Source organism: Enhydra lutris, unplaced genomic scaffold (genome assembly GCF_002288905.1).
Source record: "Enhydra lutris kenyoni isolate GAN:26980312 unplaced genomic scaffold, ASM228890v2 scaffoldscaffold55, whole genome shotgun sequence".
NCBI lineage: Eukaryota > Metazoa > Chordata > Mammalia > Carnivora > Mustelidae > Enhydra > Enhydra lutris.
In genome coordinates this window covers 5059984-5078832 of record NW_019154139.1, presented here as the reverse complement: position 1 = coordinate 5078832, position 18849 = coordinate 5059984, and the positions used below count along the sequence as shown (strand labels likewise).

Sequence of the window (18849 nt, the reverse complement as noted above, 5' to 3'; positions counted from 1 at the left end):
TAAAAAGGTTAAACAAACAAAACAACTTTATTTGGACTGACGGTCACACCCGTGAGGGTTGTGCTGGGCCAGACGCCGACCCGTCCCGGCTGATTTGGCCCCTTTCTGAGCCCTCTCTGGCTACCTCAGTTTACCCATCTGCCTCCACCCGGCCCTTGTCCCTCCCTTTTTGTCCCCGTGACTGTCGCCAGAGCTTCCCGAGGGACCGTAGGGAGGGGCGGGCTCAGAGAGGGCATCGAATGAACTGAGCCCGAGCCTCAGCGACCCGCCTGCCAGGCAGGGGGCTTGTCCCTCGATGTCCTGTGTGTTATGTTCTAACACCAACCGTGAGCTGGGGACTATTTTTACTCCCACTTCATGGAGGAGGAAACGGGGTTAGGGAAGGAGGTGAGTGGCCTAAAGTCCCGGGACTTGTTTTCATTCCCGAGGCCCGGCAGACAGCAGGTGAGGGCTGCACAGGGGCAGCGGGCCTCCGCTCCCTCCCGCGGCTCCCCTGCACGCCTTCGCTCTGAGCCCAGCGGTGGCCCAGCTAAATATACCCGGCTGACGTCAAGCTCTCTCCTGCTCCGAGAGTTTTTCTCAAGCTGCATTTAAAGTTTGTGTTTTGCTTTGTAAAGATTTAGCTCCCCCCCGCCTTTGCAGACTGTCGTATTGAGTCTCATCTGACTTCAGTGATTATAAAAATAATTTACAGCTGCCTGGGTAGAGGACTGGAGGAGGGGCCGCTCTGCATGGTCGGGCCTTTCGGTTGCTGTTGGGTTTCAGGTGGAGGAAGCTGGGGGTCCTCCCCCGTGAATGCTCGCACCCCCCATGCATGGGTGCGTACGTGCCATACACATACCACACACACACACATGCGTGCCCTCGTGCGTGTGTGCACGCTGCACACACCCCACGCACACGCACGTGCATGCACATGCTGCCAACATGGGTGTGCAAATACACGCCACACATGCTTGCACACACACAGCCCCCTTCCACCTCTCCCTTCCTCTTTACCTCCCACCTTCCCTCTCCCCACCCCCCAGGCCAAGGAGGATGCTACCTGGGCTGGGGCCGTGAGTTGCGTCCCCATGCCCTAGACCTTGGACACCGAGCGCCTTCCTTTTGGGGCCGGGCTGCAGGGAAGGGCTGGGACGCTTCCTCCAGGACACCTGGTTCTGCGGCTTACTTGGGTACCAGCCTGTCTTCTCTCTGGCTTCTGCCTCCCTCCTCCTCCATGGGCAGGCCAGGCTGAAGCAAGCCCTGGGTCAGCTCTGGTTCTGGGCTCCCAGCCGTCCCCAGAGACGCGGTGGAGATTTCTTACCCCCGCCGCACCCCCTCTGGCCGGGCTCCCCAGCCCCCAGCCCTCCATTCTCAAGCCCCTGCTAGTAATAGTGGGCCTCTCTGCTGGCTGAGGTCCTGTGTTGCCCCGGGCACCTTGGGGGGACAGCTGGCTCCTGGAAGACGGAAGTCGGGGCTCCAGGGCCTGCCAGATGCCCTCCTCCCTTTCCCTCTCTGCCCCACCGGTGACTCTACACAGCCCTGCATCCACTCTGAGGCCTCAGTCTTCCTGCCTGGACTCCGAGCTGCAGGGGGCTGCAGGGGGCTCTTCCTGCCTCCCGGTCCCCTCCCCCGCCAGCAACACAGGCTAGAACCAGGCACCCACTGGCTGCTGCTCACCCGCTGAGAGCCGTCTTGACCTGGCCTCCAGTGCCTCCCGTTGGAAAGGGAAGGGATTGGTTCTGCGTTGATTTGGAGCACACGGCTGGGCCCTTGAGTGGCAGGGCAGGTCGGGGCTCACCTGGAAGAAGGAGGATGGGTGGGACATGATGGAACAGGCCGCCTCAGGCCCTGCCAGTGCTCCCACAGAGGGGGACACCCCCAGAAGAATTGCTGGAGAGAGAGAGTCTGGAGCAGGGTCTCCTGTTTGTTCATTTGTCCTGAGGCAATGGCGTGAACAAGCAAGACAGTGGTTTCAGCCAGCACGGAGCTGAGAGGCCCTCAGTGACTCTCCAGCAGACCCATGATAATAAGATGTACTCTCAAGCAGTGACTAAGGGCATTGAGATGCATACTAGGGGTCAGAGGACAGGGAGCGGGCGTGGGGCACTCTTCTAGGTGTGGATGGTCATGGAAGGCCCTTCAGAGGTGGTGACATCTGAGAGCAAGCTGAAGGAAGTGACAGGTAGATTGCCCGTGCAAAGGCCCTGTGGTAGGTATGTGATGAGGAGAAGCCAGGAAGCCGGTTGGTGGCATGAACTCAGGGAGGGTGTGTGTGTTAGGGGGTGACTGACTGCTGGATCTCGTGGGCCACGGGAGGGCAAATGAATTTTATCCTAGAGTGATAAGAAGCTGTTGGAGAGTTTTGGTGGGGGCAGGGATGGGGAGGGGCAAGAAACGATCCAGTGTACTCTGTTCCTCTTGGGAGAAGGGATCGGAGGGCTGGGAGTGGAGGAGGGAAGCCGGCTAAGGCAGGAGGGTACAGCTGCCACCAGGTGAGGGCCTGGGGCTGGTGTGGGGCTGGCAGCTGTGCCGATCGGGAGATGTGCTCAGAGGTAGCAGCGAGATTTACTGGTACGCACTGCAAGGAGCGTTTGGCAGGAGAGAGGCGGGCAAGGGACGCCTCATGTCAAGGATGTCATGGGGGCGGATGTTCCAGTGCTACCCGTGAATTTCACGTTACAAGATAGAAACTGAGGGCGGGGTGGACGTAAAAGCATTTTTACCCTGATTTTGCTCCCAAGTGCACCTGCCCCTGGGTTCTGGTGGGAACGAAGTGGATTCTGGGCTGGCGGGGAGCGTAGGGGTGGGACATCCCGGGGTGTCAGGAGCTGCCTGATCCCCAGGACGGGCCGGGACGTTTCCATCAACCCTGCCTGTGCCTCTCCACTTGCCCACGCAGAGCGGGACGCCTTCGACACCCTCTTTGACCACGCCCCGGACAAGCTCAGCGTGGTGAAGAAGGTAAGCTCCGTGCCGGGAAGAAGGTGGGAACATGTTTGAAATCTCTGAAACGTTTGCCACATGGATTGAAGTGTAATTATAGTCAAAAACGTAACTACAGTGCATAAAATTAGCGCCTTTTAACTCAACATCTCTGCTCCCTGGGTGTCTCCCTGCCCACCCGCCCGCTTCTGTTGAGTGAATTAGCCAGCCAGCGCCCGCGTGGTCCTTCATTCCGACTCGAGGCTTTTTCTCAATGTGGAAATGTTTTCAAGTGTGTCAGCCTGCTGGCTCGAGCGGGCCTCATTACCACGAGGCTGTATTCACAGCCTGCCCGGGACACAGGCAGGCCCTTGCCGGCTGAGCTGCTCGGAGCTCGTGTTTGGCCCATTTCCCTCCAAACAGGAGTGCCAAGGACAGGCACTTCATCAGCCCAGGCAGCCTGCGTGTAGGCTACGGATGGAAAAAACAACAACAAAAAAAACCATGTGAGCTGAGGCTGTGGAATCAGGGGCTGGGTAGTGATGAGCTTCCAGGGGGTCTGCGGGGAGGGCCTGTTCTCACCCAGAAGGAATTGAGACTCGGCTCTCGGCCCGTGGAGTTATCTGAGCACCTGCAGACGTCTCACGTGGGGAGGCAGCGGGAGGATGGGTGTCCTTTCCACCTCCCTGTAGCATCCAAGGGGCGGTCATTTCTGCCCGTGTGCCCTAGGGGAGAGAGCTCTTTGTCTAGCACAACTGCCCGCAACAGGTTTCTTAATGCAGGACTTCTCAGGACCTTTAATACGCTGGCATGGGTTGGAATTCTCCAAGATGGGACTCAGTAGGAGCATTTTCCAAGCTTATTGTCGATGGTGAGGTCTGTTCGTTTATCTTGTGATAGAAGGTATTAAATCCCTGCGGAACCCACTTTTGGAAAAGGCCGCTGCAGCCTGGGACCATGAGAGTCTTTTAGTCATTGGAAGCACATTGCAAAAGGCTGGCAGTGCCCCCTGGGTGGAGCCCTCTTAGCATCCCTGGGTGATGACTGACGCGCCTTGGGGCTCCAAGCAGTGTCCCTAACCCCTACCCCCCGTCACATCTGGGTCCCAGGAACTCATGCACAAGAAGATTCAAATCTGGCCCCTCCCCTGCCTATCAACTGTATGACCCGAGGCAGATGATAACGCCTGCCTCAATTTCCCCACCTGTCAGGACTGAGGCGGGACCCACCTCTCAGGGGTGCTGTGAGTAAAGTGTCATCATGTCTGTGCAAAGGCCCAGTGCACAGTATGCTGGGTAGCGTTGAGCATGGCACGAGGTCTGTTTGTCCGTAGGTACAATGTTAATTCATTGAAAAGATGCGTTTTGGGCACTGGGGACGAATGAGACAAAATCCTTCCATCTGCCGACAGCTTCCTGCTTCCAGCCCCACCCTCCCACACCCCCACAGGACAGTTGCCGTGTTGATGGCTCCTTGTGCCCCAGCGAAAAGCCGGGGATCCCTGTCCACCTCTCCGGGTTCGCCCCCTCCTGCATCCTCCCATCCCATCCACGTCCAGCGGCAGTCTGAAGATCCCAAAGCGTTTGCGCATGTGCATGGGCCCGGGGTCCCTGCTTGGCCTGCCCCCGCCCCACACCCACTCAGATGCTCACTTCCTTGGCATCCTGCGATGCCGTGGCCTCTCCTCCGTGGCATGTCTCACACACTGGGCTCTAGCCCTTGATTGCTCTGTGTCCCCCACCAGGCGCGTATATGGAGAACTGTGCCACAGGTTCTCCAGGGGGGACCCTGTCTTGCCATCTTCGTGTCCCCAGCACCAAGCAGAGTGCCTGGCATGTAGTAGCTGCTCAATAAACTTGAGTAGCATGACTAAGGAAAGGCCATCGTATCCAGGGGCGGGGTGGGGTGTGGCTGGTGTTGTGTCCCACTGAAGCTGGGTTTGCTGGTGGAGAAGAGTTACAAGGGACAAGTTTTAAACTTTGGCTAGAGAGAAGCTGGCGGTCTGTTCCCCTAAGCTCAAGCTTACCCAAGGTTACCGAAGCAGGTGCATGTGGCCCCTCGGGTCAGCCTTCTGTCATTTCAGGTCACATCTAGGATGCATCTAAAACCACAGTCCTCTCCCCCTGACGGTTTCATCCTTCTTGAGGAGTTGATTGGCCCCTCTAGGGCTCTTAAATACTTACAGGTGTGTGGATAAGCGAGTGTACGCCCAGGCTGGCGGACAGAGAGGTGTGTTTTCTTCTCCAGCGGGGATAGTACATGGAGGCATTTTTCCATTAAAACCAAGGGTCGCTGCGAGAACCTGACCCTTTTATTTTAGCAAACATTGGAGATGATGGGAGCATCTCCCAAGTTGGTGATGGCCAAGGTCAGGTCCATCCCGTTGGATGGGAGCAGACAAGTGGCCTCTCTCACTCACGGCTCCCATGTCTTTGCCTTCACAGTCTCTCATCACGTTTGTGAACAAGCACTTGAACAAGCTGAACTTGGAGGTGACGGAACTGGAGACCCAGGTGAGCAGTGTTCTGGGGTTTGTGTTTTCAGCCAGCTCTCCGATCCCGCGTGGGGCACAAAGGGGACAGGCGCCGTCTTGTTGGTCCGACAAGGAGTGGCCACCCTACAGTCGGAACGGCGAGGCCCAGCCGCTCTGGCCTTCTCTCGGGCCCTCTGTCAAAGTTTCATGTGGCTGCTGGAATCGAGTCCCACAGACCAAGCAGCTTGAACCACAGACATTTCCATCCTCACGGTCCTGGAGGCTGGAGTCCCAGACCCACGTGGGCCGGGCTGCTTCCTTCGGAGGCCTTCAGGAGTGACTTCTTCCAGAGAAGGTCACATTCACAGGTTCCGAGGTTAGGACTCCAGCACATTTTTTAGGGGACACAGCTCAACCCTGACACCCTCGGAGGCGTCACACCTCCCCCACTGAAGGGCCTTGGCATGGGCAGTTCTTCCAGTCTAGAATGTTCCGCGCCCCCCTCCCCGCTTCTGTTCCCCATCGCCATGCACGCTGCGCGAGTGCTCGTGGAGTACCTGTCCAGTGAGTGTGCATGAAATATTTCTTCCGTGGGCGGCGTGTGAAGTGTCCTCCCGCGCCCCACGCAGAGCTCACGCCGCAGAGTGAAAATCCGCTTCAGGCAATCAGCAGGCATCAAAGACAAAATATAATTTTCCCGGGATTAGCTGGGTGCTCGAATTCGGAGCCGTTCGCGTTCTTGGTGCAGATTCCTCTCACCCCCCAGCTGATCCTGCTGAAATCCCTGGGTGATTGCCTCCGCTCCTGTCTCTCTCTTTGCCTCTCCTCATTTGCTTTTCTAATTAAAAAAGTAATTCAGGTTCATTGTAGAATGTCTGAAAATGCAGATAAGCGAAACAAAAATCGTTCTTAATCCCAGCACCCAGAGATAACTGTGCTGAGCGCTTTGTTCCGGACCTTTCTTCCACCTGGCTGGCTAACCACGGACCTCATGGGTCTGTCCTGGAAAGCCAAACAAGCTGTTTGTACGAGTGTGTGTGTTTGTGCGTCGTTTGTGACGTTTTCTGAACACTGCCCACTTAGCCTCTGGTTACTTGCCGTTAGGTGTATCAGGGTCCACAGGTGTCCTCGCAGGCCTCCTTTCTCCCTCCCCGCCGCCTCCCCCCTTCATCCTGTCCCGACCTACCCGACTGCAGTTCATGTGGAGTCTTCCAGACGTTTTACACACATGTGTATTTTGTTAACGACGGTGGCTTCTGCTGCACAGCTCTTCTCGCAGCGTGTCCTCTGTGACACTTGTATGCCGGGGTCTTTCTGGTGGAGTCTGTGTGCGTGATTCCATCTGGTCCTTCTTCCCTTGTCCGGTCGGTTGGTCTGTCTATCTGCACTGGTCACCTCTGAGGACTGCCTCCTCTTCCATTCTAACGCACCTCATGGCATGAAGCCCACTCCTCGTGATGGGGTGCCCCCGCCCTCACGACGGGGGGTGCAGGGGCTCTCTGCCCTCAGCTTCTGCTGCTGGTGCCCTCGCTTCATCAGGATGCACTCCTAGAAGGCCGTGATGCTTTGAGGGCCCGGGAAGGCTTGCCCGCCCCCATGACCTGAGCCCTGCAAGCCATTCCCCATTCTCACTTCCCGCCGGCCTGCACGCCAGCAGGAGTGGCCAGAAGCCCCAGACCGAGACTCTGCCCCTCGGTTTGAGTGGATCTGGAGGTACCCAGTGTCTCCTTTTTTCTCTCTCATCACACTTAAAGGGGTTTTTAACCACTGTCTGGCAGAAAGGAGGTATTTTTATAAATAATGTTCATCGTCAGGGAGACGTGGGCTCAAAGCCCTGCTCGGGGGTGTGTGTGTGTGTGTGTGTGTGTGTGTGTGTGTGTGTGTGTGTGTATTTAAAACCACTTCTGTATTCTGGGCAGCTTCCTGGCTGTGTGACACTGAGCCAGTTACTCAACTTCTCTGTGCTTCTCTTATGTTGAGGGGGCAGCAGATATGGGGAGGCTTAATGGCGGTCATGCCCTTACGAGCTGGGTATTGATGAAGACAGTGCCGTGGGAGTTGTGGGGCATCTGGGGGGATCGCAGCTAGGGCACGCCCCCACTTCAGGACAAATGTGTGCTCTCATGAGTGTGAGCTAGAGGGTCCATTGGCTGATAAGCCGCGGTGCTCTGCCTGGCTCTCACTCTCCCTGGTGCCCCTCTCCCTCCCGTGCATTCCCCTGCAACCTCCATCTCTCCCACTGCCGTGCACGAGGGGGCCAGGTCTGGGTTCGGGAAGCCATGGAAGGGAGCAGAGGCTTTCCACCCATCTCGGCTCCCTGCGCCTCCCGGGCAGGTGATGGGGGCAGTATCGTCGTTTGCAGACGGCCTGGAAATGGGGTTCGTGTTGCTGAGAGAGCCGGTTTCTCCGGGCCTGCTGTTGGCTCAGTGTCGGCGGGGCAGTCCCACCAGCACCGTCTACCAGAGAGCCATCCTTGGCAAGCCCCGCAAGGAGGGTGTCCCTCTGCCTTGGTCTTTGTTCTTCCCTCTCCTTCCCCTTTCTACCTGGTGATAGCGGACACTTGTGATTTCGACTTTTCTTCTTTAAATTGGAGGCCTTGATGGCCGGCCTAGAACAATGGGGGGAGCTGCTGTTTTTAATAAAGTCCTCCTTTGGCTCATTTTATCCGCTGCACGTTGCTAGTCTCGGGGAGCTGAAGGGTCCTGGGTGCCCAGCCCCTCGTGGCCGTCCTGCCATCCCGCCGTCCCGTGTGGCAGTCTTCCAGACCAGGGGACCACGCCGGCCAAGAGAGCTTCCTCATAGGGATGGAGGAGTTCTGTCACCACGCATCGGGGGCAGGAGCCACTGGCCATGTGTAGCCGCTGGGCATCTGAAATGTTGGTGGTGTGACTGAGGAACGGAATTTTGTATTTTTGTTAAACATCTTTTCAGTTTAAACATCTTGGAACTTGGTTACGTAATAGCATGAATGTACTCAACAAGGCTGAACTGTACACTTAGAAATGGTTAATGTGGGGGCGCCTGGGTGGCTCAGTTGGTTAAGCGTCTGCCTTTGGCTCAGGTCATGATCCCAGGGTCCTAGGATCGAGCCCCGCATCGGACTCCCTGCTCAGCGGGGAGCCTGCTTCTCTCTCTGCCTCTGCCTGCCTCTCTGCCTGTTTGTGCTGACTCTCTCTCACAAATAAATAAATACAATCTTTTTTAAAAAATGGTTAATATGGTACATTCTAGGTATGTTTTATCACGACTCAAAAAAAAACAAAAATACCCCACATACGCCAGACAGAAAAGGATAAGGAGTTTCAGTTTTGCAAAATGACGTGCGTTCTAGAACGGCTGACTGGCTGGTTGGTTGCACATGGTATGAATGGACTTCACGCCAGCGACCTGGATACTTAAATGTGGTTAAGATGGTAGATTTCATGTTCCGTATGTTTTACCGCAGCGGCAGAGAGTAAACCAGCAACATTCAAACAAAAAAAATGTCTGATTTCAATAGGCACGTGTGGCCAATGGCAGTCATGTGGGACTACACAGTCTCAGACATCTGGAGGCTGGGGTCCTCACAGGTTCTGGCCAGGCAGCGGACCTCAGCAAGTCTCGGCCCCTCAGAGATGCCCCCTCTGTGCTCTGTGGGGATGGCTGAGACCCGCCCTCTGGGTGCCTTCTGTACCTCGGTTCTCTTGTCCCCTCGGGCAAATTTGGTTTTGTCCTCACCGGTCTCCATTGCTTTATCTTTTTTTTTTTTTTTAAAGATTTTATTTATTTATTTGACAGATCACAAGCAGGCAGAGAGGCAGGCAGAGAGAGGAGGAAGCAGGCTCCCTGCCGAGCACAGAGCCCGATGCGGGGCTCCATCCCAGGATCCTGAGATCATGACCTGAGCCGAAGGCAGAGGCTTTAACCCACTGAGTCACCCAGGCACCCCCATTGCTTTATCTTTAAAAGGAGTAATTGCTCCCTGGCTAACTGGGGGTTGGGGAGAGCAGTCTTCCAGAGAGTTGGGGCTTTTGTTCTAGATTCCTGGTCCCCTCATGTGGGTGGATGGGTACCGTGGGTGGGGGTTGGGGGACCTGGGTTGAGGGCAGCAGCCTGCAGCCCTTTCCCTGACCCAGCGCCGCCTGGTGTTCAGGGCCTGGCTGGGATGGACACTAGAAGCTCCTCTTGATGGACCTCAAAGGCTCATGGTCACCGGGGCTCAAGCAGGGGAAAGTGTCGTCTGGCACCGTGAGCACAGCTGGAAGAATGTGCTCGGGCAGCTGACAAAGGGAGCAGGGGGAACAGGGCAGCAGACCCCAGACCAGAGCCTAGGGCACCCTGCAGGTCGTGGACGGACGGGTCGTCCCAGCAGCCGACACTGATGGGGACGCTCCCCGTGTGCTGGGCCCTCCCTGTCTGCCTCCTCACTGTGTCCCCATGCTAACCCCGAGAGATTGGAGCCGGTGTTATCCCAAGATCGGTAGTGGGGGGCTGGGCCTTGTGGCCAGGCTGCCGGCTTCTAGAGCCATGGCCCCGTCCATGTGGACATGCTCCGACCCCAAACAGGTGCGTGCCCACGTCCAGCCCTGAGCGAGATGCTCTGCTCTCAGGTCCTTCACCTGATCGCAGGCTCGTGGCTCAACAAGGCATGGATTTCTTGCTTTAAAACATTTTCCTTCTTTGGGAGAGAACGCAGAATGTTCCCTGCCTCCCTGTGCAGCCCCGACACCTCACCCCGCGTTTCTCTGTAGTTTGCAGATGGCGTCTACCTGGTTCTGCTCATGGGCCTTCTGGAGGACTACTTCGTCCCCCTGCACAACTTCTACCTGACGCCGGACAGCTTCGACCAGAAGGTACGTGTGTGGTCTCCGTCCCCAGCGCGGCCCCAGACGCGCTCGCTAAAGCGCGTAGCCTAGACGGGCCCCTGATGGCTCTTCCTGGAGTCTAGCTAGAGTTTTTGGAAAAATAGGACTGCTGCCAGATGGTACTGCCGTGAGACATGACCCAACCCTCAGTCACAGAAGTAAGCCCATCAGTAGTGCCAGACGCTCCCGGGTGCTGTGTGCCCAGTCTTCCTCGGGTGGGGGTCTTTCCCCTGGGACGGTACCCTTTTTAATCCCGGGGGCCCACTGCCACAGACTTGTAGAGCCCTCCCCCGTTGATGCCGTACCCATGTCACTTCTGGTTTTCCCACCTGCTTCTGCCCTCCCCAAGCACTGCTGTTCTCAGTGGTGGCCAAGAGTCCCGTGGCTCCGACACCCCTGTCTCCCTGTTCCCCCACCCTTGGACAATTAACTTGTTTCTGGTTGTTTTCACAATAAACTAATTGGGCATCTTCTCCAGTCTTTCTCTTTTCCGATCAGTCCGTCTCTCTGTCTGTATCTGTCTCCCTTCCTGTGGATTGTCTTCTAGGAGAATTCCCCACATGGGATTGTGTGGATCAAAGGGCCTCAGCTTTGGATCCGGGTTGCTGCCTCCCCCATGTCCCTGTCTGTGCCCGTGTCTTGCCTGCTGCTCGGGGCTCCCCGGAGTTCAGCCCGTCCAGACAGCAGCAGTCGGCGTGTGGCCTTCAGAAACTTGGCTCATGCACTGTCCATATTGCTTTGGACTCGGGGCATCTGTCGTGGGATTTCCCCAAAGTGCTAGACCCGTGAGTCAGAGCAGCGGACAATGCGAGCAGGTGGTGGCAGCCAGGGAAGCGTCCAGCGATGGGGCCGGTGTTTATCAATCTGCATACTTCTGGCACCTTTCAGGCCGTCCGCTCGCGGCCAAATGTTGCTCCTGCCTCACCTGCTGAGATGGAATCAGAACAGATTAGAGAGGGCCTGGCATGGTCGAGTCAGGGTGAATGGAGCGTGAGCCGGAGGGGAGCGAGCGGAGCACGAGAACACAGATAATGCGGGGAAGAGGCTCTTGTGTTTCCAGGCCCTTCGGGGCTGGCTGCAGAAGCATTGTTTGGGAGAGAGATTTCCTTTGTTCCGATTAATAATGCTGCCGGCAGGAATGGTGAATGGAGCCAAGGGGCCGGAACTGGGTTTCTTTCCAAGAGGAGACTGTGCACAAGCAGGCAGGGGGGCCTTCTCTCCGGCCCCGGCCTTACTCCCTTTGCAGCAGGGGTGAAAGTTTTGGGGGGGTGCCTCCTTGGCCTGGGGAGCATGAGAGGCCCGTGACCGTCTGTCTGTCTGTGCCTCTGCCCGAGGCAAGGTGCTGCTGTCCCCAAGCAGAGCGATGACCTGTGTTTTTAAAACAATTGCACTAGATTTTAAAAAACGAGACCAGACCCCCTAGGTTCCTGCAGACAGACAGACGGCACCCTCTGAGCTTTCTGAGATATGGGTGAGATATCAGATACCCTCTGAGATATGGGTACGACCCCTAGCGTTTTGTTTTATTATCTTACTGGTGGGAGCCACTTTGCTGAGTACCTTGTGCCTTTAGATCATCTTTCTGGAAGATTCCACAGCATCCCTCTTTCTGGGGAGTGGAGTGTGTCCTGGAGACTCAGAGATGGTTCTTATCAGCAAATGCTCGAAAGGGCTTCATGTTCTCAAGGTGCTTTGCCTTCTGTCCCCTCATCTGATTCCCTTCCTGGGGACAAGGAAACGGGATCTCAGAGGGGCTGAGAGACGGCCAAGTTCCCTCATTCAGCAGGGCAGAGCTGGAAGAGCCCACTCCTATTCTAGAAAGTTCTATTCCTCTGTCACCTGGCCAGGTTTTCCAAAATCCCTTGAATTGCAGAGGGAAAGGATTTGAGCGCGTCCTGGCCGTGGGGCTGGCTCCCAGTGGTGGCAATGGGGCTTTGGGGTACAGTGTGTGGCTTGGTCCCCTCAGGTCTGGGGAGCTGTTTGCCACTCTGCCTGCCCTGTCCCGGGACCCTGGGCGCAGGGGCGGCTTCTCTGCAGGCAGGAGGGGTTGGTGGAGGTGAGGGCATGGCGGGGATGGGAGCAGGGTGCCGGTGACTTCTTGTCTGGTGGTTTCCTCGGACTAAGAAGGAAGCAGAAGGAAAGTTGCTGCGGGGAGGTGGCTCTGGGTGGGAGCTGTTCTCGGCGTGGGGCAGGTGTGGGGTTTCAGAAGCCCGACCTGGTCAGCACTGAGCACTTTCGAGGACCCAGCACTTTCCAGGGCCCGTCTCTCCCTGTCCTAACTTATCTCAGCCCCGGGGCCTCCTTCAAAAAGCGGCCTTGGTGCTCCCCACGGCTTTCCCTCTGGGCTGGGCCCACTCCGTGCACCTAGACGTCTAACACGCAGCTTGGCCTTCCCATTTGGCCTTTTCCAGGGGGCCTCAGGAATGGCCCAGGGTCCTCCAGCCCCCTGCATCTGGTCAGGGGTAGCCCCGCCCAGCCCCGGAGTGAAGGGCCTGTCCCCCCACGGGGACCTCTGGTCGCTGCCTGCCCCGTGCTGGTGCTAAGGGTCCTAGAGGCGGCGAGGTGGCCCCCGAGCTGCTGGGATGTTGACCAACAGCGGGTTATTTTGTCAAACATGGTCTTCCTGGTTAATTATTAAACGATAAGTACAATGATCCTGTTTCTGGTTCACTTACCCCGAAATCGTGCAGGTATTACTGTTGGAAGGATGTGTGATTACTAGGAACCCCGGGGTGCTCTGCAGCTCTGACTCTAGGATTTACTTCATTTTCTGGTGCCCCCATCCTGTCCCCAGCAGCCTTTGCCCCAGCGGACGGCGGGCTGTGGTTTGGTTGTCAACCGGCATCTCTGGGGGTCAGGCAGAAACTGCCTCGGGGAAGGTGTTATTTTAAAGCCCTTCAGAGGCTGTGAGCAGAATGCAAGCTTCCAGCACCCTCGTGGGCCGAGCAGTACCTTTCAGGGAGAAGCCGTGTGGGGTGTGGGGGTGGGGTGTCCACTTTCCTGTGACATCTAGCAAGTCGAGGAGGCCAGGAACGGGGCCCTGCCCCCTGCCACCTGCAGCCGCCATTGGGCTGACTTCCGTTCCAGCAGGGTCCCCGGTGCCTGCCCGGCGCCTGGGCCACTGCTGCCCCTGAGCACAGTGTCCTGCCTGCGGCTGTGCACACGTGGCTCTGGGAGGCCTTCCCAGGACACGGTGGGTGGCTGCTCCGTGCCGGGGACAGTGCTTTAGCGTGGGTGCCTCTGGGAAGTGACATGTCCCCTCTGAGCCTTGGCTTTCTCATCTGTAAAAGGGAAAGAGTCACGGTCACTTCTCATTGCGTGGTCTGTGGCACAAGCAGATACTCGGGGACCCTGGAGCCCTCGAGGGCAAGCTTTGTGCCTTCACCCCTGCATCTCTGAGCTGCCGCCCCATCCCGGGTGAGGGGATAAGGCCCATTGAGGGAACGCCTTCGCCCAACACCCTTGCTTACCCTGTGCCCTGCGAGGGACCGCTCGGGTCCTGGGGATGTACCGGTTCCACTCTTGCTTCCTTGGCAGGTCCACAACGTGGCGTTTGCCTTTGAGCTGATGCTGGACGGAGGACTCAAGACCCCCAAGGCTCGCCCTGAAGGTAACGCCCCACCCCAGGCCCGCCCAGGCTCCCGTGCCCCCTGTGCCCTTAGCTTCTGGGGCCGGGAGGACTGTGCTGGCGGAACCACCAGTGCTGGCCTTCAGTAACTGCTTGACTGGGAGGACATGAGCTCTGCCCACCGCCTCGGGATGTGCATGTCCTTGCAGGTGCTGGCGTGCAGGCTAGAGGGGCTGTTTCATGCCTTGCAAGGATATTAAAGGCTTGCTGCTGTTGAGGAGTGTTGGGTGGATGTCCCTACAGGGACGAGGCACGGTCATGTCGTGTGTGGGTCTGAGCTGCAGCGGGGAGGCATGGGGAGCCGGTGGTGGGACCACCCAGGCAGGGGGCCTGGGGAGCCAGGAGCAGGTCTGGCTCAGCCCCCTGCAGCCCATTCACAGAGGGCATCAGGCCTGCTGGCTGCTGCCCATTTCAGTGGCTCCTGACTTCCTCCCACTGCAGCGATGGCCGACCAGGGGTGCCGGGGCCAAAGCCTCAAAGGGAGGGCAGGAAGGAAGGTTGTGCCGGCTCTCCGTGCCTGCCCCCTCCTCTGACACACGGAGACTGGAGATGCTCTGGGCCTCAGTCTAAGGACAGTTGCCTGTTCACGGTAGCTGCTCGGCTAGTCTTCCTCTGGAAGAGATGCTGTTTCTTGCTTTGGGGTTGAGTACCTGCAGGGGGAAAGCAAGGTTATGGTCAGTCTGTGGCTGGAGAAGGGCCTTTTGCATCACCTGGTCCAATGGGCCCATTGCACAGGCAAACAGACTGAGGCCCAGGGCAGGGGGGTCACCTGTCTAAGGTTGCAGGCAAGTGAGAAAAAGACCTAGGTGCCCTTCCCACCAAAGTAGGCAGCCTGGACTTCGTGGGCTGTCACGTCCCCCGAGGAGGGCCCTGCCATGGGCCAGACCATGTAGCCCATTGCTTGACCTTGAGGGGGCAGGAGGGAGCAGCAGTTTGCACACACACGCCCCCTCCCCCACCCCAGAAGGCCTGCCCTCCGTCCTGGCACAGGTTGGCCTGTGGGTGTTGGACGCCAGCAGACGTCCTTGGCTATTGGAGACCCCACAGCCATAGGCACCTCTTGTCCCTGGACTTGGCCAATGCAGGGCCTGGAAAGGACGCGGGAGTATCCCTGTCCTGCTGTCACAGGTGCTCGAAGAGCGGGCTGGTGGCCTGGGCCTCTCTTGGCTGCCTGTCCCAGGATGGCGCTGCCCAGGGCATTTTGGATGGGGGGGCCGTCGATCTTTAAACCAAAGGACTGCACTGTGGACAGGCAGGGGCCCCGTACCTCCTGTGGGCCGGCACGAGGACCTCAGTGCTCTCGCCCCCAATAGTGTCTCTGTTTCCTCCTGCAGATGTGGTGAACCTGGATCTCAAGTCCACGCTAAGGGTCCTGTACAACCTGTTCACCAAGTACAAGGACCTAGAGTGAGAGCGGCGAGCGGAGGGGATTCCACAGGGCGGGGAGGCCGGCCCGCCGAGGTTCCCACCCCCTCCCCAACACCGCCCGTCCTCCTCTGGCTGTGGCTTTTCAGCTCCCTCGTGTCATGCACAGTGGGCAGGATCCTTTGAAAGGCAGGGTTCTGTACCCCATTGCTGGTGTGTGGCCCCACCAGTGCTGAGACATTGATCCCTACCCCCGCCCCAACACACAGTCCCCTCTGCCCGTGGTAGGGGGAGGGGCGCGCCCTGCAGGCCTTTCCATGGAGCAGTTCACGGCCACAGGCGATCCGAACGGCACCGACAGCTCCATGGGAGCCGGGAGTCAGTCTGGCTATGGCGGAGGGCTCTCCTGGGAAGCCAGGCCTTTTTTAGTAGAAAGCGTTTTGTAGATTTAAAAACTTCCCTCTAACGTCCCAGAGGCCTTTGATGGGACAGGAGGGCCACCCACGTTCCTCTTCTTGACCAGCCAGTGTTCCTCACTTACATTTTGCACAGACATCCAAGACCCGGGTGACCCTCAGTGTGTTTGGGAGTCGATGCATTTTTAAGCCTTTAGAAAGCGGGGTCTCTCAGTTTGCGGGGGCCGCCATCACAGAGCGCCACAGGCGGGGGCTTAGACAACAGGAACGGACAGTTCCCTAGCTCCCAGGCCGGAAATCCAGCATCAAGGCAGGGCTGGCCCCTCCCAAGGGCCCTCTCCTGGCTTGCCGATGGCTGTCCCTTCCCGGGGTCCCCACGTGGTCCTGCCTCTGCACCTGTCTGCGGCCTCACCTCTCCTTACAAGGACACCCGTCCTAATGGATGAGAGCCGCCCCTGTGACCTCATTGTACCATACTGATCTCTGCAAAGACCCATCTCCAAATACAGAGGCATTCTGGGCACTCGGGCTCAGAGCTTCAACATACGGATTCTGGGGGACACAGTTCAGGCCTTATGGGGGGGGGGACATGAAGAATTCATCCCCCTCCCCAGTGTGGCTTTCTGGAACCCTGCTGGCATCTCCCTATGGGCACCCTTGAAATGGAAGCCGTTCGCCCCTCCCCCGCTCCCCTTGGCTCCAGAGAAATGGGGGGCCTTTTGCTGGGGGGTGTCTGCCCTGTGTGACCCCACCCACAGGGTCCCTCCACACTGCAGCCTCCTTCTAGGCCCCAGCATCAGCTACCAAGCAGGATAGGCCTCTTTCATCTTCGATTTTCACCTTCCTGTTGTCGATCTGAGCGGTTGCCCCTGTTGTTAATATTAAGTCGGACACCGGCGCTCATGACTCAGGAAACGCCAGCCTTGCCCGTCTCCGCTCTGCCCCTGCGAGGCTGGCGGTAGTTTCCGAAGAGCCGTTCTGACGGAGGTGGTTTCCCAGCAGGAGAAAGAAATAACTAAAACAGTATCACGGTGTCTCCTGTGGGCTGCGGCGGCATTAAAGGGCCACACCGACAGAAGAGCGAGGGCTGGAATGTTCCGTGCCGACTTCATCACACGCACAGGATCCCAGCCGGCTGCCGGAGCCGCGGAGCCCGGTCCCCCTGCTGTCACAGGCGGGCCTGGCGGGGCTGTGCCCAACCCTGGATGACCCCTGGGGCTGAAGGAGGGGAGACTGGCATTTGGAAAGAACTCAGTCTTGGGGGGGTTCAGCACAGGAGGGGAAGTTCCAGCAGGGTCCACGCCTGGAGGGGGAGGCAGTGGTCCTGGGGGGCAGGGAGCATGTGTCAAGCCCTCTGTATTTCTGGTCGCAGAGTAAAAGGGATCCCAAGACACAGGCCACCTGTGAGCAGGTGCGTTTGTCCAGGCCGACTGTCCAAGCCCAAGGTTCCAGCAAAGCGGGTGATCTGTTGTCCAAACTGCCTTTATTCACGTTAGTTCCTTGAGCTCTACACATCTCATTCCCCTCCCCCGCCTTCACTGTCCGCTCTGAATCAGAGTTCAGCGCCAGGCCTAGGCCTTCGCATGTGGAGGCGGAGGGCGGGGTCAATGCTGGAGGTGGCCTCTCCTCCTGGGATCAGCCACCCCCCACCCCGGCTTAGTGACCATAGCTGTGAGTTGTGGGCTCTGTGATGCTGGGGCGTTTTCTTGGGGAAACTTGTGCAGCAGAAGCCGCTTTCCTTAATCTCAGAAAGTTCTAGAATCCTTCCTCCTTGATTGGCCCACCTTTCCAGTGCTTTGTTTTTCGGTTGGGTGGGGACCCTCCCCATGTAAGCAGAAGTGAGATCATTTGCATCTGAGCGGCCGTGGCTAGGGGTCTGCGGGGCCCGAGTGAGGGCCCAGGCCAGGGTCATGAGATGGTCTCCTTTTATCCTTCTTGGAGTGGCTGTTTGGGTCCCCCGCCAGCCAAGGGGTCTTCTGCACGCGGAGCCCTAATGTCCTCACTGGATGTGATAAACAGCTGTGTTTTATAGGCACTGAATGCTTTTCTCACCCCCTTTTGCATGCCCGTGTTTCATTGTGTTTATAACTGTTCTAAGTAGTGTCGCTTTTGGACGTTGGATGTCGAATAAAAGTTGCTAAACCCCGGGCTGTGTTGCCAGCACCGCTCTCCTGGCTCCTCCGCTTTGCTGTGGGCCCTGCCGTGAACCTGACCTCCCGGAAGCCAGAGCCTGGGGCCGGGAAATGCCGGGCGGGACCGGCCACGTGCTCTTACTTATTCCAATAAAGACCTGAGAGCGTGGGCCATGCGCTGCCTCTGTCTGGTTCTGCTTCCACGCACTTCGTGGCCTCTGGTCGTGCCTGCCTGGTGCTTGGGCCCAGGAGCTCCCAGTCAGCCAGTGCGCAGCCCGCTGTGGGGGGCGGGCCCCGCGTGGGTGGAGGCATTGCTGGACAGGAGCCACGGGGGAAGAGGGGACAGAGTCACAGTCGCGGGTGAGTCACAGTGAGTCACTGAGCTGGGTGAGTTGGCCTAGCTCCCGGGTCCAACGTGGCACAGGGGTGGCCGGCAGGCCGGTGGCACCAGCTGGACAAGGCCGCTCCGGGGGGATGGGGTGCTCCTTGCACTGCAGGGCGCGGGGCCCGGGTGACGCCCCATGGTGGTCGTGCTATAAACTTTCCCTGCAGAAGTCACGGGTTGTGGGGGGGGTTGTTCAGGGGCCTTGAGCTTCCCTCGACGCAGCATTAAAATTGTCACTATTCTAGTACCGCTGACCTGCAGAGCGAGGCCTCGGTGCTCTTCAGATGCTAAGGCTCTCAGACCGCTGCTGGGAAGGGCCTGGCTTCGGAGGGACGCCTGGTCCAAAGCCCGTGCGACCGCTGACCAGTCCCTTATCCCACACTTTCCATGGCGGAACTTTCCACGGCGGGAAGATCCCTCCGGTTTCCCACAGCAGATCCATCGTCCCTCCCTCACTTAAGATCTGCCTCCTCGCCTGGCTTCTGCTGGGATTTGGCCGGTGGGAGGAGGCCCTGGCAGGAAGGAGAGTGGGGGGAGAGCGTGCGTGAGGTCAGGGTGTTTGTCGCCCCTCTGTGGGGCCACCATGGGTCAGCATGCCCCCCTCTGCCACAGCCCCCAGCTGGCGGCCGGCTCAGAGCTCCGGCTGTCTCTTTCTGGGCCCGTTGTCCTCCCTGGGCTCTGCCCTGGCGGGCTTCAGGG

At 58.3% G+C, this 18849-nt stretch overlaps 1 protein-coding gene across 1 annotated transcript in view; it reads left to right on the top strand.

Moving 5' to 3' along the window:
- LOC111157645 (parvin beta) overlaps window positions 1-17988 on the top strand; it is a 92878-nt gene extending 74890 nt beyond the window's left edge. The window contains exons 9-13 of the mRNA XM_022519243.1: window positions 2885-2946; window positions 5352-5420; window positions 10111-10212; window positions 13762-13834; window positions 15187-17988. Of these exons, the coding sequence (XP_022374951.1) occupies window positions 2885-2946; window positions 5352-5420; window positions 10111-10212; window positions 13762-13834; window positions 15187-15263 (383 nt within the window). The 3' untranslated portion in view covers window positions 15264-17988. The remainder of the gene's footprint in view (window positions 1-2884; window positions 2947-5351; window positions 5421-10110; window positions 10213-13761; window positions 13835-15186) is intronic.
- The last annotated feature ends 861 nt before the right edge of the window (window positions 17989-18849 follow it).